Consider the following 26,581-nt stretch of genomic DNA (forward strand, 5'->3'; position numbering starts at 1 on the left):
GATTAAGTCCGTGTTACTACTTATGAGTTCTGCAGACCTCAGTTAAAAGTTGCATATATATATCGACGATCAATACATTTTCTCACTTGCCAAACTGGTGTCATTTAAGTCTACAAGTCCTACAAAGCTATATAAAACAGTTGTACCTGAAGAATAATTAAGTAGCTAATATCAATTTATTCAGAATACCACAATATAGGTATTATGTTAGATCAAACCGGAACATCACTTGGTCAATTACTGTTAAATAGGCCGCTGGTAAAAGTTTTGACAGTCGATGTGTTCTGCTTTTGGCAACCTTCTTTTTTTAAATCTGCAATGAAGTCTCAAGACATATTAATATAAAATAGCCATGAAGGAGAGGACTGTGATGCAGAAAGGAAAAAAAATAAAATTGAACAGTTGTGTGCTAAATTGTGAATTGTAAGAGGGTACAGCTCTCCTTGTTTCCCATTCTCCTACCACATGTTTTCATATCGTTCAAAACCTATGGAAAGATATTTTTAGAACCAGCATTGATAAAGTGGTTTAAACCACATATATTTTTTTATCAAAAATCATGTAACAAACCTGTCTTTAAATAAAACACCATACAAAAACATTCAGTGATATTTTTATACAAAAGTTTCTCGTGGTTTTTTTCTTCATGTAGTGTTTAACAAGTTTTTCTCTTCATTTGTTTCCCAGGATGGTCCTAAATATATAAAAAAAAAATTAAAAGTTGTGTCTGGTGTTTTTAACTTATCATTGGCCTCATAAACATGTAGTAAAGATAAATGAAACAAAAGTTCAACTTTATTTCAAATTGTTGACATTCTTTTTTTGCAACAATAATTTCAATTGCTCAGCCCTATTAGGTATTCTGTCTGTTTGTAGGCAAGAGAAACTGGGTGGTGCAGCAGCAGCCTGGTTTAAACTGTCCAGGTCACAACTTTGACTAGATGTTGTCAGTAGGGACAACATTGAAAATTTTGGCAGATCTGCTGATTCACTTTGCAACTTGTTTTCAGAGTAAGTCGAATCTATTTTCAATTTTTCACAGTCACAAAGAGAATCAAAGTTTAATGAAGAACTTCTCAGATCTTTGTCCATAGTCTCACTCTTAAAATGATCTTTACTGAATGACTTTGGGTCTGTAGAAGATCCAAACGAACATGAGTCTTCTACTGGTTCCAAGCGCTCACCAAAAGAGCACGAGTTTTCCACTGGTTCCTTGAAGTTTCCTTCACTACAATAACTGTCCTGTGGTTGAGAAGAAAACTGACCAAATAGAAGTCGTTTTAATGAGTTATCACTATTGTCTTTCCTTGGTCTATACATAGTGGTCTTAGGTCGAACAATTGGAGAGCCTATTGATCTTAACGCTGTAATGCTGTCAGAAGATTCATTTGCATGACTAGAATTGAAATCACTACTATTTTCACAAGGCACATTCATATTATCATCTAGGGAAACAGTATCATTTCTTTCACATGAAGAATTTCTACTATCAGATGACAAATTACTACTTTGAGAACTCCCCTCTCCACTAGTTATGTTTTGAGAGCTTCCACTGCAGTCATCCCATCTAACATCACTAACTTCCACTGCATCTGATCTATTTAGAGTACTCCTTTTCATCTGAAGGGCAATACTTTCCTGTATTGTCATTGCTCGGCTTAAGTTACTAGATTTTGGGTCCGTGTACTCTTGAGCACTAGCAGATCTGCTAAGATTGTTTCTTTTCATCATTTCAGACAGTCTTCGTTCAGGTGTTATAGTTATTCTATCATTCTCCTCTATACTACAACCAAGATTCATTCTCATATTAACTAATCTGTGCTGTGTGATTTCTTCTGGACCTAAACTGACATCTTTGTATGTATGGTCATCACTTGTACTGTTACCCATTATATTTTTTATCAGACTAGGTTTCTGTTCACTAGATTTGTGAAGGTTATCATTTGTTTGGAAGGGAAATCCAGCCTTATCTTCCCTGTCAGTCGATGTAGCTGGAGACAAATCATTTAGTTTTGGTGTTGCTGAAGTCCTCCGGATAACATTCATAGAAAAAGTATTATCTGTTATAGATTCCAAACTTGGAGTAGATTCCAGACTGGCTGCCCCTGAATCTGGTAAGGTAACAGGTATATTGGGACCAGCTGGAACAAAGTTATCTGGAAAACCTTCAACAGACAAGTTGACACAAGTCAATAATCACAGAGTAAACTTGTGTTAAGAACAATAAACATCTGTTTCAATTACATGCAAAAGTCAAACAAATATATGATAAATAAAATATACACTATGTTAATGTATTTTAACTGAAAATGTTTTGTACTGAAAATCTGCTTAATCATTACAAAAATATGTACTTTGTAAATGTACTTAAACTGGAAATATTTGGCCTAAAATCTGCTTAACCATCACAAATAAGTGTAGTTTTTTTTTTAAATGAACTCGAGTTATCTCCCCTTTCACAAGTAAATCCATTTACTCACAAACTGACATCCTTCAGTATACTGATCATGGATATGTTTAGTAATGATCACCTTGTTTTCTATAATCCTTTAATTCATTAATATACTCCATAGATTGTTCCTGTGGCTCTACTCTCTCTAACTTATCATAGTAATCATTGATCAGTTTCTGTACCTTCTTAGCTATTGCTACAAAAAAACAGAAATATTAATATAATGGTTTGGTATACTGAGGTAGAAACGAAAAATTGTTTTTCTTCACCTTACAAATGGACTTATTCATAAGGTGACTGAGTTTCACTTCACAAGGCATGCTTCATTGTGACTATACAAAACAAGGTATCAGACCCACTTTCACTTCATTGTTTATACATGTATAAAAACCATGCATTTAGCACAAATCATTTTCTTTGCCAGGCTCTAAAACCCATGATAATTCCAGAATAAAGACAATAATTCATAAAAGCTTTTTCAGAAGATGAAATTAAAATTGAACTTGGATGGAAAAAAGGTAATCACCAACTTTGATAGTCAATTTTCTTCAATATTTTTTTTTGAATGAGAAGATGAGCACACCCTAAATAAGGCACAAGAAAGATAATTTTCAGCTTTTATACTTCAAAGTCTGCTTTATAATAATAATTTATTATTTTTGTTTCAATTTGGGAGATCCCAATGAAACTACAAAAAAAGCTATAAATAGTACACCTACAAACTGTTTACCTTCACTTTTAGTAGTGGTAGAAGCATGGTGAATTTTCATGAACTCCATAGTAATGGGATGGACGGAGATGTCTTTACTTTTCTTATCAGCCTCTACAAGACTTCGGTACTTAAGAGGGATCAACACATCAAACTTGAATAGAGCTTCCTTCTCATAATCTACAAAATATTTAAAATATTGACATACTTTCTCATTTGTAATATTAAATGTTAATACATTCATGTGATGAACTGTTACTGAGTACAGTTGCATTCCTTATAATTTTTTTGATAATATCCATATCTAATTGTTCATGTGGAACTAGTATTTCACTATTTATTTTAACTTTACAGCTGATACTATTACAATGATGGCATTGTATCATGCTTTCTTCGGAGGATTTTGAACAGGAAGACTTTAGGATTTGTTTATTGTTTTGTTATATGGCTATAATTTTAGTTATCTCCTTTAAGGTACAAGCACTGATCTTGCTTTTAATTTTGGTTGCCAGAATAAAACAAAGAAAATTAAAGCAGGAAAAACTATTCACCTTATTCGAAAAAATGGAAAATGCTAATATTAATAATAAAATATTGTTCAATTCAATATAATAACTCGTGCAAATGATGGACTATACATGTAGAAATGCATACCAAAAGCTTGTGCACCAACAGTCATGGACATTCCTGGAGTGGTTGCTATTACTTTGAGATTTTCTTGCCTTTCTAATGAGATCTTCCTCACTAAACTATGAACACTGTCAGCTGTAGGAAGAAAATAATGGCTTACTTAACTATTGATGAAACTAATCATGATGAATATGAATTGTTTTTCATCCTTGACTACCCTTACAAGCCTCACATGGACAGAAAATGTGTTTATGCTTATTAATTGTTGACAACATACTTAATTTGTTCCTCCTTAAACATGGACACCTTGATTTTGTTGCATTAACAAGATCAGATAAGAATTTTAGTATTCTTATAAATACAAAATAACAATAGGTATAATATTATTTGATGAGAAATCAGTGGTGGATCCCAAAATTCTGAACTGAGGGCTTACTCCAATGATTTTTCATTTTTACTATAAAATCAACAAAACTTTTCCAGCATAAAGGGGCGGGTGTAAGCCAACCTGGGTCTACCTATGGAAATAGGTAGATTTTTCAATAACTGTATTTCTAGCTAAAACCTCCCATTAAAAACACAGTAAATTCAAATGAGAGCTGAATATTTGACCTGGATATATAAAAAAATATATATCAGTTATCAATAAATCTATACTAATGTATTTTTCACCTGTTTAATATTGTCAGATATGTTATCTAGGTAATTTATTATTGAAATAATCTGTAATGTTTACAACTAATATAACACCAACTGAATCAATGGATTGCTTGGGAAATCACATCTTAAACCACCTTTACAATGGGGTAAATAGTTTCAGGTCAAGTGTACTTGACATATTTATCAACTTATCAGAAACAAAAAAGGAATTCTTGGGTGAAATCAAGTATTTGAAGAAACTTAAGGAAGTAGACCTGGGATAAGGGACATAACTCATGAAATCAGTGATATGTTTGTATTATATTAAATTTCACTAAAGTCTTTCAAGCTTTCATTTGATCAGTCCAAGTTACTTTGATGCTTACATGAGATTGATGTAAAATGCTGAATACAAACATTCCAATGATTTCTAAGAGTTGTGTCCCTTACACTAGGTCTACCTCCTTAAACCAGTGGTGAAATGAAATAATACAAGTGTATTTTTAAAAATTCTCTAGAAAACACTTAAGTGTAGTTACATAATTTGACAAAAACTGTTAGTACGATGATATGCTACTGTGACTGAATTAGAAATTACAGATAGTAAAAAGTCAAAAGAAGAGTTTAAATTTTAATATCAAGGATGGTTCTATTATATGATGCCAATACCAACCTAGTCTAGCTGTAGATGGCAAGAACTCTCCACTAAGGGCCTGTAGTTTCCTTTCAATCAATATACATACTATATCTTCATTGGTCAGTTCACTATTCTGTACCATGTCAGTGCCTGTCAAATAGCATTCAATATATGTATAATACAGAAATATAAAATTTTTTCCAATACATGAGGCACTTTCTATCTAGCTGGATTGTTTACTTGTAAGTTTAAAATAACCTTTTAGTCACAAGGTTAAAACTTTTCATGTTGCTTTCCTGAACTAATTTGTTTTTTGCCTACCTCCAACATGAGAACAATATTCTTGCATTTTAAAAGGAACAACCAAGTAGATAAATTTTCCTATAATGCTGAGGATGTATTAAGTACCAGTCCATACAAAATTCAGACACTGCCCAGGGTAAAGTGATTCATCGTGTAGAAAAACCCATGGATCAGACAATGCTCTATTGGTCTACAATGTACACATGGTATATTTTAATGTGACAATAATCCTTTCTGTATTTAGATTTGTGCTTTTTAGAAAACTACACCATAACTTCCTACTAAAATCAACCAAATCAAGAACAATAAATCTTGCAAAGTGCTAATTTAATGTACAATCAATATATATTTTATATCAAAAGCACAGCCCCCAAATTAAAAACTTAGACTGGTTATGTGGTCTAAAATGGTTTCTTAACAAGCAACAAAATGGAGTTCTGTGGGTTTTTTGACATGTATGAATCAACTCCTGCCTGATAAAGACTTGATGTGAACATAGTTTAAATCAATATAAATGTTTGTTTCTGTTTTGATTTATTTTACAGGGTTGACATCAAGAACTGTCAACTTTATAGAGTACTATGGCAATAATTCACACCTACAACTTCGTGGGAGAATATTTTACAGGGTTGACATCAAGAACTGTCAACTTTATAGAGTACTATGGCAATAAGTCACACCTACAACTTTGTGGGAGAATATTTTACAGGGTTGACATCAAGAACTGTCAACTTTATAGAGTACTATGGCAATAAGTCACACCTACAACTTTGTGGGAGAATATTTTACAGGGATGACATCAAGAACTGTCAACTTTATAGAGTACTATGGCAATAAGTCACACCTACAACTTTGTGGGAGAATATTTTACAGGGATGACATCAAGAACTGTCAACTTTATAGAGTACTATGGCAATAAGTCACACCTACAACTTCGTGGGAGAATATTTTACAGGGTTAACATCAAGAACTGTCAACTTTATAGAGTACTATGGCAATAAGTCACACCTACAACTGTGTGGGAGAATATTTTACAGGGTTGACATCAAGAACTGTCAACTTTATAGAGTACTATGGCAATAAGTCACACCTACAACTTCGTGGGAGAATATTTTACAGGGTTGACATCAAGAACTGTCAACTTTATAGAGTACTATGGCAATAAGTCACACCTACAACTTTGTGGGAGAATATTTTACAGGGATGACATCAAGAACTGTCAACTTTATAGAGTACTATGGCAATAAGTCACACCTACAACTTTGTGAGAGAATATTTTACTTGTATCACTTTGATTGCTTCTAGTATTTATAGATTATTTATAGTATCTGTCCTTACAATGTTGAGGTATTTGAAACTGTATAATGAAAGAATTACCACCTGCCTTGCCTTAATGCAGTGTAAAAAATTGTACAGCGTAGTGAGAGGACTAATAAGGCTCTTAACACTAATAAGTAATTTTTTGCATAACTAAACACACTACAAAATAAATCATAGTTCATAAAAATGTACAAAATATAGACATGTATCGAAAAAAAAGATAAGAGGAAAAAGAGTATATATATATTTATTCATGTAAGGACATTTCAGCAATAAATCAACATTATTTGAAGTGAGAGTACAACTCAGGCATCTTAAAATAGCTTTTGTTTCAAAACAGTAAATTCCCCTTAAAGTATTTTACAAAAAGTTCTTTTTATCAAAAATCTAAAGTAAGTATAATTGACTGGAGAGGTTTAGACGGAAGGATAAATGAAGATTCTGTCTCCTTATTTTAGTATTCAGGTGACTACCTCGACTGGTTTGTTATCAATCACAACTTATAATTATATAATAAATATATATAATTATATATAATTATACTTACTTTAGATTTTTGATAAAAAGAACTTTTTGTAAATTACTTTTAAGGGAATTTACTGTTTTGAAACAAAAGCTATTTTAAGATGCCTGAGTTGTACTCTCACTTCAAATAGTGTTGATTTATTGCTGAAATATCCTTACATGAATAAATATATATAATTGTATAACAAGTTTTGACAGCAGAACAGAATTTGAACCCTGTATTTACCAATAACCATTACTCTGTGGTTCTCAAATTTCCTGATAAATGACCAAGACATACATTGACAAAATTAATGTCTCCACCAGTTTAAGTGTGTGGAAAAACATATGTCTTAAACTAAAGTTCTATTCCTAAAGACTGAAAGCTATGCTCCAGAGCTCTATTTACTTTTTTACTAAATATGATAAGGCATCAATTTATCAATGCCCATCCCTCAATAACAAGCTCACAATCTTTAATAAAGATATATACATACCAGCATTAACTATAGATCCTGGTAGCCCATCACACAGTTCAGCAATAGTTTCAAGACAAGACTCATCTTCCACTTTATCAGCCACTACTAGTTTTAACAGCATGACTGACTCCTCTGTAGAGAGAGGAGGTACCTTCAGGAGAAGTGCTTTTCTAGAAAATGTAGCAAACTTTGCCCATGTACATGAAGTCAAACAGAAATAAATGTTGTCGGTAGAATGAAGAAACTTCTGTACAATATTCAGGTAAATTTTATCCCATAATGACTCTTCAAATTGACTTGGTCCTGACCCATCTTTATGCGCTTGCATTGCTTCCTCCAGACTTTCAAAGACAAAGATAAATTTTTTGTCAGCATTGTTCTTAGCATACCTAACTATATGTTCGCGGCCAAGTGATGATCTATTTTCTTCTTTAATCTCAAACTGAAGGAACAACAAAGCCTCAAAAGCCTTATAAGATACTAGGTCAGCATCTTTAAAATCGAACACTGTCTCTATTATTTTACTATCATCAGAGCATTTCACACTCTTTATGAATTCAGTGCATAGTCTTGTTTTACCAACTTTAGTCATTCCATAAAATCCATAGATACGAAACCCCTGCCTCCAGGCATCCAGACTTTGCCCAAGTAAATCAGCCCTACCAACAAAGTTATACTCCTCATCCATTTCAATCTAGTCTGAAAATATAACATGAAAATGCTTCTAAATTAACAAAAAATTACATCAAGAATTTGTCTATCAATTAATTAAGTAAAATTACCACAAACGGAAGACATAGGAAGTGACATGACATAACTCACAGGACCACATTTTTTTACACAGTTGCTTTCGATTTAAGACACTTGAAAATTACTATATTGTATCAATTTAACAAGCAGTAGAAAATAACCATCTTAACTCTTTCATACAGAATTGTACAACTTGGTCAGGTTTAGGAAGTAAATATGATACCACCTTTTTTTTTCCAGATAACAAACAAGTCCAATGAAGTGTAACATATACATATAGTTCCTTCTTTAGTTAGATTATGTAATATCAATTTTTTCAATGTAAGATCAAGCTAAATATAACAATCATTAGATTGGAAATCTATTACAGTACTAAATCAAGGAGATACATCATCTGATGCAATATTTCATATAGCTATCTGCAATATGTGAAATATCTAATTATGAAAGATTTTTATAACAACTTATCACATTTAATAACCACCAACCATGATGGTCTTATTCTCATTTGTGATAAGGTTGACAAATTGCAAATAGTTGACAGTTGTCAATATTTTCTAAAGAAATTAGAATTTCCTTGCAGGAGCCACAATTCAATTTTCAAAGAGACATAATCCTGTAATGATTCAAATAATTGATCAGAACCCAACTTTTATCTACTTTTAAAAGGTACATCCCAATTTATTAAAGGTCAAGGTTCACATCCAAACTTGATTGAAAGTAAATGTTGCACAGTTCAAAAGAAGTTTTCAAAGCATATTAAACCCTTATGCTTCATTATCTCACTCTGCAAGCATCTAACAATAATTGTCCTGCTTATTGCAAGATTATTATACAATTTCAAGTATAGTTTCATCCAAATTGTTGTAATTGTTCAGCTGTTCAAATGGGCAAATGTATTCATATATACCCATAAACATTGTAAGGATAATAAAAAGGAAATATGATAAAAAAAAAATTAATATGCACAAAACAGAGAGACTGGCCAAACACACACTCTTATTTTTGAAGTATAATTAATTACATGTCACAGAACTGTTTACTTCTCCATTGGCATATAGCTTTTTGCAATAAAAAAAAAGGATTTTCTTATCATTAAATGTTAAATCAATTTTCTATAAATTTTCTATAAAAAATGGAAAACAAGTTTTCTTCATTCTTTCAAGCTTCAAACACATAAAAAATGTGTGTTTTATAAATTTTGCCAAAAGTTGTGTAATCTGACCAAATTAAGTTTGTATTAGCAGTAAGCAGCTCGTTCAGTTGGAAAAAAATAAAATATTTCAATAGTTAACACTACAATAATAACATTAACATAAGAGTCACCTACAAAACCACAGATATTTCTGCAAACCATCTACGCTATATATCTAATTCAGCTTGTTTATAAGACTTGTATTATATGTAATCAAGAAAATTTTCCCAGTCAACTATTAATATAAACTTAATCAAAATACAGACTTTTTATAGCATTTTTGTGAAAAAAGCCATGATTTAAATATAAATAGTTTTTTTTTGTTTTAGTCAATACTTTAATTGACAATATCCATGACTTGAATGAACATCTGGTAATAGGAAATACCATACCATGTACTTACATTAGTATTGTATAATTTCCTCATTATTTCCTTATTGTGCAATTTAGTTTCAACATCTTGTTTTAGTTTCGGTTTCCAGTCAGCTGGTAAACACTATATAAATTGATGATTTTAACAGTCTGTACAAAATCCTGGTCAGATAAGGCAGGTGGGCTTTCTTTACAGGTTTCATTTTGATAGAATCACAACATTGATATTTATTAAATCTGAGTCTTTTTAGGGCAAGTTATTTTTATAGAGTGATAGATGTTTATAGGTCATGTTTTATTGCTTTTTTCACACACTTTAAATTGTTAATAATAGGATTTTGAAATTTTTTACATTAATAACGGATCAATAATGATCTGCTGCATGGTTATATTTAACCCTTAAACATTTTAAATTTGGTAACACTATCTGAATTACATAACTTACTTCCTATAACTATTGTTGATATTTATATCTCAGGAAGTCATGTTACATGAAGATCTAAAGTGACATCTTGTTCATTGTTAAGGAATTCAAACCTGGATAGACCTGCATGTGCCAGCTAGGTTTTTAAGTCTTGAAAAGGCCCTTATGGAAATTCAGAAAGAAAAGAATTTTAACATGGCTCATAACATCTAATCAAAATATTCAAAATTTTCTAAAATTGAAAATAAAACAAGAAAAAGCTGATTCCATGAGTAATGATGTATTAAATCTGTGTTGTGATTTCCCTTCCTACATACACAATAAAGGTATGGTAAAGTTGGGGACATGATTGCATATATAGTATTTATTGTATTAACAGAGAATCACTCCTTAAGCCTTAAGTCTGAAGTGTTTACTGACTGCTAATGATTTATACTTTGATTTGTAACAAGTCTCCAGATAAATTAGTCCTTTTTGCACATTCCAAAAGAGTAATCAAGGTAACTAAGGTATAGCAGTAATCAAAAGAATGTAATCCAGGGACAAAGACCAGACATGGAAAACAGACATACACAACAAAGAACACAAAGTAACCAAAATCATACATACAAAGCAACAAAAGCAAATGAGCAACTCGGACTCCAAGTTATACATACATATTTCCATGAGTCATATAACTTGTTATTTCATGCTTAGTCATGCTCTGTACTATACCCTACTCTGCCTCTTTATGTCAACAAGAGGCTCCCAGAAACCTGAATTTTGTCTTTCAATGGCAATAAATTTAACAAGAAGTTGTCTAACAATTCTAATTGGTAGGACATATCATAAGGACCATTACATGGCTTAACATAGATAGATAGATCTCATCATGCTGAACACTTTTACCCTATGTCACAATTTGGCTACACCTAATGCTTTTGGAGATAAATGCGCAAAACTACAGTCTGACCCCTTTGTTCTATTTTTAGTAACAGCAGCCATGTTTTTTAAAGGATCAAAAAAATAATCATAACTTTTATGCACAATTCTCCAAGGAACATTCATACCTAGTTTGGTTTCAATTGGTCCAGTAGGGTCAGAGGAGAAGACTTTTGTAAGAAATAACATTAAAAATAGCAAAAAACGTTGAAAAAGGGCAATAACTCCTACATGGCTCGACATATTAAAATGAAAATTTAACCACAGATAGATCTCATCATGCTAAACACTTTCACTTATGTCAGAATTTAGCTAACTACTGTCTGACCCCTGTCTTCTATTTTTAGTAACGGCAGCCATGTTTTTAGACGGATCAAAAATCTAAACACAAATTTTGTGCAAGATACCCCAAGGAACATATGTGCAAAGTTTCATGTAATTCTGCTCAGTAGTTTCAGAGGGAAAGATTTTTTAAAAATTGTTAACAGATGACAACGATGCCTGGTGAACTAATAATATACTGCACAGAAATGAACATGTACTATTATTATCAGTGAGCCAATAATCTAGAGGAATAATAGTAAATTAGGAAGAGACAATCTTTCACATGATCTTGATAAATACAAGATAGTATGGGTAGTCAAATATGATTAAAGACCAGTCAACTTCACATTCTTAACAATATTGTTCTCATTATTTGGTAAATAATATGTGGCAACAGTTTTCTGGAAGATTTTATGTACAGACCTTCCATTTAAGGAAATGTTGGTTTGTTATATAGACAATAACTTGAGTATCAGTGAATCACATCTCTATTATAATATGGCACAAGGTTCCATACTTCTGTAAAGGGAGATTTAAGTTGGTTATTTTGGTTACGGCCATAACTTTTAAAAATTAGATCAAAAATTTTTTTTCGACATAGTCTGTATATAGCTTCGCTTTTTACCCTTTGAACTTAAACACGCTCTTCAATGGCAACGCAAGTCACCTGATCGCAATTCTGTTTCCAGATTAGCCATATAATAATAACTTAGTGGCATTAAAAAAACTGTATTGAAAAAGGAAATTGTGTGCCATGTGTTATTTCCTGAATGAAATGTACAAAATTGTAAGTGAAAAGAACAATTTTTACTGCGTCTGCAATCTTTTTTAAAGGATAGTACATGTTTAAAATATATTCATGCTTATTTATTGACCAATTTAAATGGGGACATTAATTCTTCAGTTACTTTAATATACAGCATGTAACCATGTATCGAGATTTGATTTATTTTAAGCTCTGTTTTCAAATTGGTCCATGTTGGAGTCCATTTGGTAAAAAAAATAGTGGGTCATTGTTAGAGTCCATTTGGTAAAAAATTTAGCTTTAACTGATTTAAGCAAAACAATTCTTTCTTATAAAGCTCTTTGATATACTCGGTAAAACAATTTACTCTAGAAAGCATGTTGTAGTAATAGGTTACAATAATTAAAATTCAGTAATTTCACTCTATTACTTTCTCCCACCAAGCAAAACAATCCAACAATCACAGAATTTAAAACTAATGTTAAAAATAATAAAAGATCATGGAATAGGATAATCAATTAGTAATTGTTGAATACTATAATTCAAGCCAAGAACACTCATATAAATCTATATTTGGTTATTCACTATTTCCAATTAATTTTCATATTTTTTATTTAGATTTTGGATATTCTACCATGTTTTGTAAATATCCAGTCTTCTTTGACAATATATGTTCTACATCTGAAGCCTAAACAATTTTGAACTGAATCAATTTACCAACGATTCTGGTTCTTATCAAGCTGTACACCATGGAGCATTATATTCTTTCTCCTAGTAAGAGAAAATGATTATAAATCCAACATTAACAAAAAATAAATACCTGTGGAGATAGTCAACTATAAAAGTGTTATCATTAAAAAAAGAGTAAATGTTTTTTAGAACATTAAAAAGTGGTCATCTAGGATTTTAATGCTTTTTTAGAACATTGAATAGGGTGATCTAGGATTTTAATTTTTTCAGAACATTGAAAAGGGTAATATAGGATTTTAATGTTTTTAGAACGTTGAAAAGGGTCATCGAGAATTTTTATGTTTTTTTTAGAACATTGGGCCGATCTAGGATTTTAATGGGTTTTTTTTTTAAGAACATTGGGGTGATCTAGAATTTGAATGTTTATAGAACATTGAAAAGGATGATCTAGGATTTTAATGTTTTAGAGCATTGAAAAGGGTGATCTAGGATTTTAATGTTTGTTTTAGAACATTGGGGTGATCTAGGATTTTAATGGGTTTTTTTAGAACATTGGGGTGATCTAGGATTTTAATGGGTTTTTTTAGAACATTGGGGTGATCTAGGATTTTAATTTTTTTTTAAACATTGAAAAGGGTGATCTAGGATTCTAATGATTTTTAGAACATTGGGGTGACCTAGCATTTTAATGTTTTTAAGAACATTGGGGTGACCTAGTATTTTAATGGTCAAGGTTATAATGTTATTCTGTGGTAAACTTATGGTCCATTAGTTTTATACTCATACACATAACAATGTAGACAATGATGACAGCACCCAACCATTATGAAAACACAAACTTGTGTGGTCATATAAAAAGTATAGTTGACCAAAGTAACTGTTAATCTGAATCAACAAAAGGAAAATTAGACATTCAAACAACAATTGATAACTTTTCCTGGTACAAATTGTACAAATCTTTTACTTCCAATTGTTGGTGCATTAAGTTCATAAATATATGCACCAAACACATGATGTATCATTGTTAATTACTGTATAAGGTAATGTAAATCTGCATCTTTAATACCCACAGGAAATCATAAAAATCATGTGATCAAATATTATCTTAAGTGATTTAAAACATTGTAAATTGCAAAAGAAAGCGGCAATACACCAGATATCTTTCTTTTTTGTAGTACACAGAACAGAATTTCTAAGATGATACAAGAAGGAAGATTTATCAACAAATCATTAGTCATCAGTGAATTAGGATGCAATAATTTTGTGTGTCAATAGAGGGAGAAAGAATGTTATTACTCTCTGTTATACTTCCTTTATTTAAAAACAAAATACCTTTATCACATGCATTAAATGTGTAAATTATTATAAGCTATAAACCATGTTCTTCTAGAGGGGGAGGGGACTGAGATATTTTGTTGAGTTCAAAATTTTCTTTCATGCAAGCATTGGTACGATATACAGTCAATCTTATAAACTGAGTTGTGATGTCTGTGACACAATTTGGAACTACAACACTGCAATATTGTAACAACAAGATTGACTAATCTGTAATTATGTTAAATTAAAAAAGATCTTCTATGCATTTCAAATTTAAATCAATTAACCATATAATCTCTACAATCGGAGGAAAATTGTTCAAGTACATGTTAATGTTACCCTCATAGGACAATACAATATTGTTATGAGTAAGATACAAATATCCTTAGTCTTAAATGTAATAATACTATCTATGAGTGCACCAATTCAGAATTTGTATGATGATATTGAAGCCATGAGAAGGTAACCTTTTGTACTAGTTGTAAACATTATTTTCAGGAAAAAAAGTGAAAGCATACATGTCAGAAAATAATGTCATAGAATTATTCATTGTCAAACGAAACAAAAGTTTATTTTCTGAAAGATGAACCTTTATTAAAATCGTAGTACAAGGAGGTAAGTTTTACCGACAGTAATTAATTCATCAGTTAGATACAACAATACTATTACAGTTAAAGGACAATAAATATTGTTAGTAATTTTAACATTTTTGCAGTTTTTGTTTCACAAATTTATCATTTTTTCTTTGATTTTCTGTTGAGAACTTAAAATAAGGAAAAATACTTTCTCGCAGGAAGTTACATTCCATGAATGTGGAGGAAATAGAGGTTCTAAAGACTCACCCAGAAAAACTACAGACTTTTGTCGGCTTTTTTAAAAGGATGAATTTCCTTATTTCTATCTGCATTGTTTTCAGGATATTTGCTAATAAAATGATTTGCAGGTACAGCTTAATGCAACTGCAGAGGTTAAACCTTGAACAGTTGGGGCAAATTTGATACAGCTCTAAATTTTGATAGTGTTTAAATGCAGTCCTGGTTCATTTTGGCTTCTAATTCTTAATAGCTACTATGCCCACGAGTAATTCAAAACCTTCCCTCATTGTGGAATAATTTGATCAAGATCTATACACCAATACTGTTACCTAAGTTATTGTCTGGAAACCAGTGGTCAATTTCACACAAAAAAATCTTAAGAGCAAAATCAGTCGTAAGTTATGGTGTCACAATACTTTGATCTTTTATGACATCATAACTAACGACTTTTAACTTTACATTTCTGAATTATTTGTGAAAAAGATTGCAGGAAAAAGCTGTTTCAAGTGCCCCTTTTGCCCCTAATCCCTAAAGGGTTTATTTCCCAAAATATTCTTTTGTAATATGCCACTTTGTTGTACATTTTGATTAAGATCTATGTACTTATACTAAACTTATTGTCTGGACACTACTGTCTATGGACAAATGATAGCACAATACAACTATAAGCCCTCATTTTTTTTAGGTAATTTAAAAACTGAAAAACTTTCATTTTTTGGTTTTTCAACAGCTACAACTTTAATTAACAATCTTCATACAACATTTTCATTTTATAAGACTTCTGTAGTGCTCATAAAGCTGAATAAGAAAAGTAATATTTTTGAAATTGTCAACTTAACAATGCTTACAACAGCGATGGCATGTTTTCTACCAATAACCAATTTAATTGAAGCATTTATTACAAAGATACCTCCAAGGATGCTGGTTACAAAATTTAGTAACAATTCACTGAGTAGAAAATTTTGAAGGATAAGTTGTGAGGATGGTGCAAAATGATGACAATAGCTCACCTTCCGCAGGCAGCTAAATAAATATATATTGACTAACATTGTTACCATTATCACTTATTTAACACAAAACAAACATACCTAAAACTAAATCTTACCAGTTTTGTGTACACTATTATCAGGTCTTCCTACCTTTGTACTTTGTTAAGCAAATCATTAAAAAGTTAATTCCTTACAACTTATAGAATCTATAGTATGTCCATCTTTGCCAGTAATTTTAGAATCTAAAGGTCAAATACCCATATTATAATGACTTGACTAATAAAGTGTGAAGTTTTCCTGCTTTCCTTATAAGTAATATTAAACCTGTTTCCTTCTTTTTTTCTTTTTGATATGAATTATTTTTATTGCTACAGCTACATCATTCTACTTTGTTTTATATGAGGAAATATTTCTTCCAAAACCCTTTTTGTATTGGTTCAACATAACATGTACAGTTTGGCACTATAAATTCAGTCATGGTTTCAGGGCAGGCATTTCTATTGTAAGATATATCCTTCTTTATCATTTCCTAAAATCATCAGGTGTTTTGTAACTTGACTTAATCCACTAATTCACTTTTTCAAGGCCCCATGCAGGTCCGGGTGTTAAAAGAATAGGCCTGCAGCAGCACTAAGCTTGTCGTAAAAGGCGATTAAATGGTGCTCAGAACCCTAGCCGGGGGCTTGGGCGCTCTGCCCACAGAGCAACTGGGATGTGTGCCATAGGTGGTGGAATGGGGTACTCCTGGCATGAGACATGCTGGGGTTGTCAGGCTATAATATGGAAAACCTGACCGCAAACCATAGTGGTGCACTGTGTTGGGAAAGATGCCACGTTCCTCACACGTTAAAGAACCCTACTGTGGTATTCCCCCAGAGTAGGAACCATAGGGCTCCACCACAGGAGGCTAAATTGCCTGACCCTGCCCACCTCTCCCTATTTCCAGTGGCAATCAAAATTTGTCGACCCCATTGTCCTTGTGTCCCATCCCTTTTTCATTTCATCATCAATTTCATGTTCATCATCTGAACATAGCTGAAATATTGCTGCTTGGATGTTAAACCCCAACAAACAAACAAACACTTTTTCAAGTGAAAAGATGTAGATTTAAATTCAGGAGGCGTTATTTATTGTAAAATTGTATTGAGTTATTTGGGCCAATTTTTACACACCAGATAGTTTTAGTAGATGTCATTTACATTTTACCAAGTCTTCAGCCCAATCACAAATATATTTTGATTTCACAATTTATACATGTCATTTAATATGATAATACAGAGGAGCTAGATCTTAGGTCATTGTTGACCAAAGCACCCTAGGTACTGGGTTTAAAAAGCACCCTAGGTAGTGGGTTTAATAAGTATTTAATGGATATTGATATTCTTTACTGCAATTATTTCATCATCGTAAGGATGATTATACCTAATTCTTACAAATTAAACTGATATACATGTACAAGTAGTTTTTAAGTTGATTATAAATTTATACAAGTACTAGTATAATGAAAATGTCTTTAAAACAAATATTGACAATGAACAAGACAGATAGTAGAGATGCATTCATCAATCTCCTCTATATAGTAATTATATGTACATACCTGGATCTGGAAATCTGTACAGTTAACATGTCAATTCACGTGGATCAATCCAAAACATACATGGAAACTCCATTCTAAAAATAAATATGAATATATTTAATATCATTATCCTACCTTGGTTTTGTTCATACAACACACCAAGGTCAGAATTCAGATTTATTTTCCATCCCACTCAATCTAGCTTTTTATATGTAAATTCAATGATTTAGGATAATATGGTGCAAAGTTGTACAGGTTATTTAGAGCCCTAAAAGGGGGGGGAGTGAAGGAAATTATATATAGACATTACATGATGTTCTTGTATGAAGAAAGTGACAATGGGTTTTCCAATATTTTTTCAAAAGATTTCACTTTTTTTGGAGAAAATGCATATTAAGTAGAATTACATAAACTTCTTAAAATAGTCTTCAGCTCACAGGTGTTGTACATGTGATCATCTGAAAATGCTGTGTAGCAGGGAGAATGTTTTATTCCTTGAATGTCCTTTAGTTTAACAACATTTTATTGGTAAAATTTATGGTTGCATCCGATGAATAGAGTTGACAAATTGTTGTACTAATTGGTATATCTTATTTTGGTTATTACGGTCTATGAGATCACACCAAGTAAAAAAATGGATACACAACTCGGGGCTCCTATGGCTTCCAAAATTCTGTCAAACGAAAATTCCTCAACTGCTAATTTTATTGCCAATGTTCAGAAATTTTAGCCAACATAGGTGCAAAAAAAAGTGAAACTTTTTTTAAAAGTATAACAGTAAGTCTGCTGATGAGTAGTATCTAGACAATAAGCCTAAATCAATAACTTTCAACTAAGTCCCCCTCCAAACATGCGTTTACTGATTTCTGGGAACAATCAATACTATTCAAGCAACTATTCAATATTGGAGGAAATTTATCAAAATGTTGAGGTGCTAAAGGCAACATCATTCTGTGACAAAATAACAGACACATGAACTGGTTAAAAAACAAATCCTGCCAGTTTTTTAATGGTTTACTCCGCTGAGCAGTGATGAAGCTAATTTAGTGCTGTTTTTGAAGTCTACCTGTGAGGAAGCTTCTGACTGAAACAGGGATGTCTCTTAAAGGCAGATCAAACCAAATAAAACATAGGTTTTTCTAGTTTTTCTCAAAGATGACTTTGAATGGGAAAAAAAAACATAGGTCACAGAACTTGATTTCTAGATAACTGACATTTTTTTGCAACATTGTGATATGGATTCTGCAGGTAAATTTCAATGTTTTGTAACTATTAAAAACCTGGTATATAGAATTTCTAAAAAAAAATTATATAAAACAATAAATTGCCATTCTTTCATATTTTAATAAAACAATTGGGGGTCACTGAACTCTTTTTGTTGAAAAATTAAAAAATCTAAAATTCTCATTACAATAGACAATAGACTAACACATTGACAGAAAATGGTTATAGAATGAACAAACACAGTACAATGTAATATACATTACATATAAACTAAACTTATGACCATGGTGCGACAGTGGTGTAAATCTGATCAAAACAGATTAATCTATAGTTTTAACGTTATATATAATATAATTTCTGTTAAATTAAATTGACCTTCGATTCCAACATTCATTCTTGAATTTGATAGTTATTTTTAGTATTTCTATAGAGCTACTGTTTAATATATATGCTATGTACCTTGGTGAGAGGTGAGGTTTTGGTGAAGAAATTAAATTATGGTTGTCCAATTTCATTCTGTATCGATTTCTTTGCGTAGTGTAGTGGGTACACCCTGAGAAGAAATGATATTCATCCTCTATGTTACCACTATCACATGATTTACAAATATGTCAAACGAAATTTACTGATGATAGATTTTTCTGTTTTAGTTTTACATAAATCAATCATTGGATTTCTAAATCATATTTAATCCAATAACACTACTCTTTTATACCAAATTTTTTATATTACAAAAGATTCAAACACTTGGACAACTAATACCAAAAGGTTACTAGATACCTTGGGCTTTGACTATTTAATGAATAACCCAAGTGCACTAAAAATAAAGTTACCAATGATTAAACAAAGAATATCAGATCAATATATACAAGAACAAAATTCATATATCAGTAATTCTTCAAAATTATCTTTTCATAGAAAACTTTATAGGTCTGAAACTAGACCAAATTATATAGATGATTTGTATAAACTGGCCGAGAGATCCATGATATCCAAAATAAGAATTAGCTCTCATCAGCTTATGATTGAGAGAGGAAGACACCTCAATATTCCAAAAGACAATAGAACATGCCCCGTATGCCATATTAACATTGAAGACGAAGAACATTTCTTATTTGAGTGTGATCTATACAACACACTAAGAGATGAACTAATACTGAAAATTTCTTCTTTATATAAAAACTTTGATATGTTTAATATTATAAAAAAAACTAAGTATATTGTTTAACAGTAAAAATCCTAAATTACTGAGGTTGTCTTCCAATATCATATCAGATTGCATGGAAAAAAGAAAGTCTTATAAATTGATATATAAATTGTATTTTCATAACCCTTTATAACTTCAATTCAGTAAGCTACATTTGTTACTACTATACATTATATATAACACATATTCAATATGTCCAATTCATGTCATTTCAAGATTGGTCAAAACCACTTATTATAACTGTGTTAAATAAAATATTTGTATTTTGTATTTGTAATGTTTGTAGTTTTACTATTTACTCTTTTAGGAATTTCAAATGTAAGTGTTCATATGGGTCAGAGTCACTGAAAGTTTTTCCAGCTCCCCAGACCTTACATTTCCTATCAATCATCTCCCCTTAGAGAGTATTTTTCTGCAAATTATCTCCCCTTAAAAGAGCTTTTGTAATTTTACCATACAAATTTATATATCAAAAATTCTTTTAAAATAATTAAAGCATATTATTCGTTCAACATTTTAAATACTCTCAGCTAATTTAAAATATACGTGTCTGTAAGACTTTGCAAAACAACACAAAAGACTGCTCCTGTAATAGATATTATCTACCTTAAACAGTTAAACCTTTCCTGTATGTTAGGGTATCTATTAAAGTCTTGCCTTATATGAATCTTGTATACTTGTCAAGAGGTAAACAGTAACACTTGTAAACAGTAAAATCTTACATGTCTGTCTAGGGTGTATCTTGAATAGTCAAATCTTACGTTTGTCAATCAAGGTCTCCAATCTATAAAAATTTACATGTATGTCAATGGTGTCTCCAGAACAATCACATGTTACATGACATAGGTTAGGGTCTCTCTTTAAGGAAAATCTACATGTATGTCATTGATGTGTCTTAAAACATAAAATCGTACATATAGTATTTCAATGGTGTGTCTTAGAATCATACATGTATATCAAGGGGGTCTCTTAAAACAGTCAAATAAGGGTGTCTCTTATAATTTACATGTATATTAATGAAATCTCTAGAACAATCATATCTAATATTTATGTCAGGAGTGTCTCCTTCTTGTAAAACCATGTCTTTGGAAGGTACTAAATTGTTTATGCAAAACCATTTTAGATACATTTAAAATTCAATTGTTCTCACCTTATATCATGTTAACATGTCCTGCATGCTTTAATCAGTAATTTGTCTAGACATATTGAAACATTGATTAAACAGGATCATGTAAAGAAGTCAGGTTGTTATTTTTCTTAAAGATTGAAGAATGTCAAGGCCTGAAATAGGATTGTTAAAACCTATATGAAGTCATGTGGCCGATCCAGGAAAGGGGGAACTGATTGGCCTAAGGGTGGGGGTCCATTCAAATGATTTCCATTATTTTTATTTTTATACTATCAACTAACTTTTCGAGCATTTGGGGGCCAAGGTCTCCTGTGGACCAACTAGGTCAACATATAATCCATATGTAGAAAGGTTGAAGAATGTAAAGTACTGAAGTTTCTGTCAAAACAGTCAAGCCTGTTTTAAATGACCTTCCAATGGAAAGCAAAATCATGGTCACATTAGACAGGTTGTCTTTATACACCAGTTAGTTTTACAATCATAGTAATTAAAAGATATGTTATTGCTGAACACAGGTGGTCACTAAGACAAGTTTGACTGTTTTAAATAAAGTTTTTCAATCTTGAAAATAAAAATCATGCAAAACTGCGCAGGAACTCTCAAATCATAGGGCAAAGAACACAAAATATACTAATTTAATTAGATAACAACTAAGATGTAGAAGTATACTCACTATCAATATCTACAAGGGCTTTCAACAGAATGTATCAACACTCCTGAAGTATTCACTTAAAATCTAAACCAATTGAACAAGAATATATTACAATAGAAGTTACATCACACATTGACTTGAGAGCATGGGACATTTGGATATGATCCAAGTACATGGGATTGTACAAATAATTATGCACCACTTTTTTGACACACTGGACTACAACAAACATGTGATGTAGTAAAAAATAAATGAAAGTATTTGACATATATAAACAAATTGGTACATGCATACATTCAGGCATTGTTTTGTAATTGTTGAAATGGTTAAATTATTACATAATTAAAGAAAATGAACAACCTAAGGCTTGTTTTATCATTCTGATACAAGTTGGTTCTTTTTCTTCTCAATTTTCATTGAGGGCTAATTTTAATATATAGTAAAAGATTTCTTAAATGTTAAATATTTAGTAATGTTTATGTTTTTTGACTTTCAATAAGATAAATACATATATGAAACACACCCAATAGATAGTCAAGTATTATTTGAGTACGACACTTATTTAGGTCACTTCTCTTTAATCTAATAAGTACAGATTCTTGAAATATCTTTTAATGTTACCAAAAAATTATTAGAAAAATCTGTTGATGTGATCAAAATAATCATTACATGTATTAACATAATAAAAATTTATAAGACTCAGTCACTGAGTGTCTGTGATAAAAAAAATGTATTTACATTTTGTATACATCATAAAAGTGTGATTTTTCTTAACCTAACCCTATATATTGGTTTGATTTAGGCAGGCATTACTGTTTCAAAATACATTTACACTAGTATGAACAAATTCAAGATCTCTGGTTTACATAGATTTATATAGTATATAATAGCTAATAATGTTTAACTTAATATATACCAAGGGCAATAATTCTATTGACAATAATTGTCTTCACATCAACATAAAACCATTTCAGGCAAATTCCTACCAATGACATAGTTGTACAAGGAATGAATCAGATTTCAGATAAAAATATGACACAAAAAGACATCCTACTGATTAAATAAGTCAATAAAAATTATGATTCATCATAAACTTTGACCTTAACATTGTAACAATTGACCACATTTGGTTATTACTCATTGTATTGACAAGGCCATTGAAATAAAGGATGGGAACTACTTCAGCACTTATACATTTTAAGTACCAAACACAATAAATAGTAATGGTATCAATTTATGACTGATTAAAAAGGGGAAAAAGCAAAAGTGAGAAGTGAGAAAAATAGTAATTAAAGATTGGGGGCAAACCATTTTAGCAAGAGGGTTAACACAAAAATATTATACTACTCATCTGAAAATCTGAAGTTTTTAGTTGAGTTTATGTTAATGCATGAACAAAATTTGGTCATAATGACTCTTTTGAAATTTTCAATGTCATCTTATTTGTTTCTGATGCTTATGCAATGGAATACATGATTTTTAAGGACAATAAATGGAAATTTGTGTGATACATGTAGATTCACTGTCAATAAAGAGTAGTTTAAATTATTTCTCCCATTCTAAGGTGGTGATTAAAAATGCACGTGACTTTTTAATTACCAGGCGTTGATTAAATTTCTGCAAGAGTTTTCCAGCAATTTTACATTTCCGAGTTTTCTACAGATTTCATGAGATAAACAGATTCTCCTCCAATGCTATCATGGATTACAAGATTTCTCCACTCAATATAGTTACATTTTAGATTTCAACACACGAGCTTCACCAAAATCCCCTCGAATCTAAAGGAGAATCTATATATCTCCACCTGAGATTGTAAAAGTTTACATTTTCAACACAAGCTTATGCAAGCATGTTAAAATCTAAATTTTACCAACAAGAGTGGATAATTAGTTTAAATCAAGAATAGGCTAAAGGAGAATCATTTTCTCCCAAGAAATCTAAAAGAAATTTTGGAAAGGTAAAATGACGTGGAATTTCTCCCAGAATATGAATCACTACACAGTGGTTAAAAAGTCACATGCATTTTTAATCACTGGCTTAGAATGGAGAAAGGATTTTTCAGTCATCACAGGCTAGCAACTTGGTTAATTAGGATAGTAAAACAGAAATAATGAATATCAATGAGACAACAACAGGACACTGTTATGTTGACTAACAGTAAGCACTCATTGAATAAGACAAATCCCAAGTCACTAAACATCTGACACTGAATTCTTTCTATAATGTAAGAAAACAACCATTTAAAAGAAGTCCATCACGATATGTATAAAAATATAGTACAAGGTTAGAAGCCCCCATATTACAAAATGGTGACATATTTACGCTGGAGGATAATATACACCTTATTACCTACTATGAACACATATATGATTGTTGAGTGTTATATCTTTTTATTTGCCACCAGTGAAGCATGATATAAGTATTACTCTATTACATAGGCTGTTAATTAGAGCATTACAAAGCATACTAGATAAAGAAATCTAGATTATTTAGATTACACAGAATATTATAACTACATATAACAAATACTATTCCCATGTTAGTTCACACTTGGTTGACAACTATGTACACCTCAATGGAATTTATACATAGTAACAAATCAAAACAGTCCTGAAATAAAAGACAAATACTTACAGAACATATCCCACCATAACATCTTTCTTCACATACAATTTGTCATAAGAATAAGAACAGGTAAAAACTAATCAACAAGTATATTATCAGGTGAATATGACAAATGATAGATAAATTGTCATCTTAATTGATGTTTAATATTCTGTACAAAAGAATCGTTTTCTTCATGCATATACTAAAAAATTATTCAAATTTTAGATGGAGACAGTAGTGTCCCTTGTTTGGCTTGTTAAGTGAACTCCCAATATGTAATAAATAACATGACAATATAGTTTTGAAACTTTTGTCATAGCCAAGGGTTCAACGTAAGTCATTGTAAATAGCCACAGATAAACACTTTTTTTTTTAATTTTTTATTTCTTTTTGAGTGTAGTCAGGGTTTTACAAAGACTCATACATCACCACCTGACTAAGGTGTAACAGAGTCTTCACAAGCGATTAAATTTAATACAAAAAGACTATACAAAATATTATATAAACACTTGTCATTATGTTTTTTCCTATATCAAAAGCTGACGCTGGAACCAAAATTTAAGTTCTTATCTCAAATTATAACAAGTTCGTTTTTTTTTATCAACACTGAGGCAAATATGAGAATAAACAGATATAGAAGATTATGTCATGCATGTATTGTACTTTTAAGGGTACAAATAAAATTTTGGGATCACCCTGAAGCTCCTATTTTGTTTCTATAAATAATACTCAATATTTCAATCAATTAAAAAAAAACACCCTTTCAAAGTAAAGGTTCACATTCAAATCACACTGAACCATAATTACACTTAGTGAAAAACCACACCTTAAAATATCAAATATCAAATAAATTAACGGCTACACTGAAACACAAACAAAATCAATGTTCTCCGAAAACAATCAAAATACAGAAATTAGTGAGCCTCCTTCAATCAAGACATACTACACAAGAAGGAATGAGCCGTGTTTTTAAAGGCATTCTTTACAGAAAATAGTGAACCTTTTTTAAACACATTCTTTACAGAAAATAGTGAACCTTTTTTAAACACATTCTTTCAAGAAAGTAGTGAGCCTCTTTTTTAAAGGAATTCTTTACAGAAAGTAGTGAGCCTTTTTTTAAAGGCATTCTTTACAGAAAGTAGTGAACCTTCATTTTAAAGACATTCTTTGCTAAAGTCAAGAGCCTCCTTTAATCAAAAATTTTACAAAACATTCTTTACAGAAGGAAGCAAGCTTCAATCTATATATGAAATAAGGAAGCCTTCTTCAATCAATGCTTTCCAAGAGAATGTAATTATGTTTATGTTAGAAGACCTATCACAATAACTCATATCCTGACTACTTTTTGTCATGTTTTAAATCAAATAATCATTTTTATAGACAAAGCCATACCAAACAGTTCACTTTTTCTGTACCTCATGACAAGAAAAACAAAAACCATAATAAAACACTAAAAAAATAAATCTACCAATAGAAATGCAAAAATACAATGTATCTATTATCTAAATCAATTTGGAAATCAGCTAACAGTCTCTACACATACCATGAATGGCAATACTTGTCATTTATTTCAAAATTATGTCATATGGTTTCCTGGTTTGACAAATTTATACTATTATTATTGTAATTTTCATTTCCAACTCAAGGTGTTTTATTTCAGAGACTAAGAACTCTCCTGAAGATTAAATAGAGTCTGTCTTCAAGGAAATAAAAGACTAAACAATTAAACAGAACATGTATAGTAGGTATGATACAAATGGTGTAATTGTTAGTAATATGATAAAGAAGTATAATCTCTTTATCATCATTAGAAAATTTTAAAACTTTCTTTTTATGTACAATAATGAATGAGAAAAAAAAGTTCATTTTTTGAAAAGATATTTCACAATCATGTTTTCTATTATTTTTATCTGAGGCTTATGTACATATTGTATTTTTTTATTACATTAATGACTATACATGTATACTGTA

General features: G+C 30.9%; 1 protein-coding gene across 10 annotated transcripts; it reads right to left on the reverse strand.

Moving 5' to 3' along the window:
- Positions 1-777: 777 nt before the first annotated feature.
- On the reverse strand, positions 778-24,703 carry LOC148615059 (uncharacterized). Of its 10 annotated transcripts, XM_088589684.1 has the most exons (10): positions 22,025-22,169; positions 19,475-19,568; positions 17,813-17,886; positions 10,436-10,576; positions 7,692-8,372; positions 5,104-5,217; positions 3,816-3,926; positions 3,183-3,341; positions 2,532-2,648; positions 778-2,165 (listed from the first exon to the last, which is right to left on the reverse strand). In XM_088589684.1, the coding sequence occupies exons 5-10, from the start codon at positions 8,359-8,361 to the stop codon at positions 796-798; spliced, it is 2,541 nt and encodes an 846-aa protein (XP_088445810.1). In that variant the 5' UTR covers positions 8,362-8,372; positions 10,436-10,576; positions 17,813-17,886; positions 19,475-19,568; positions 22,025-22,169; the 3' UTR covers positions 778-795. The 10 variants fall into 10 exon arrangements, with proteins under 10 accessions (XP_088445810.1, XP_088445809.1, XP_088445806.1 ...); XM_088589683.1 differs by lacking the exon at positions 19,475-19,568 and having other exon boundaries at positions 22,025-22,180; XM_088589680.1 differs by lacking the exon at positions 10,436-10,576 and having other exon boundaries at positions 22,025-22,168.
- Positions 24,704-26,581: the final 1,878 nt, after the last annotated feature.

Source organism: Perna viridis, chromosome 6 (genome assembly GCF_037379345.1).
Source record: "Perna viridis isolate PV_CMFRI_1.1 ecotype Kerala chromosome 6, ASM3737934v1, whole genome shotgun sequence".
Taxonomy (NCBI): Eukaryota; Metazoa; Mollusca; class Bivalvia; order Mytilida; family Mytilidae; genus Perna; species Perna viridis.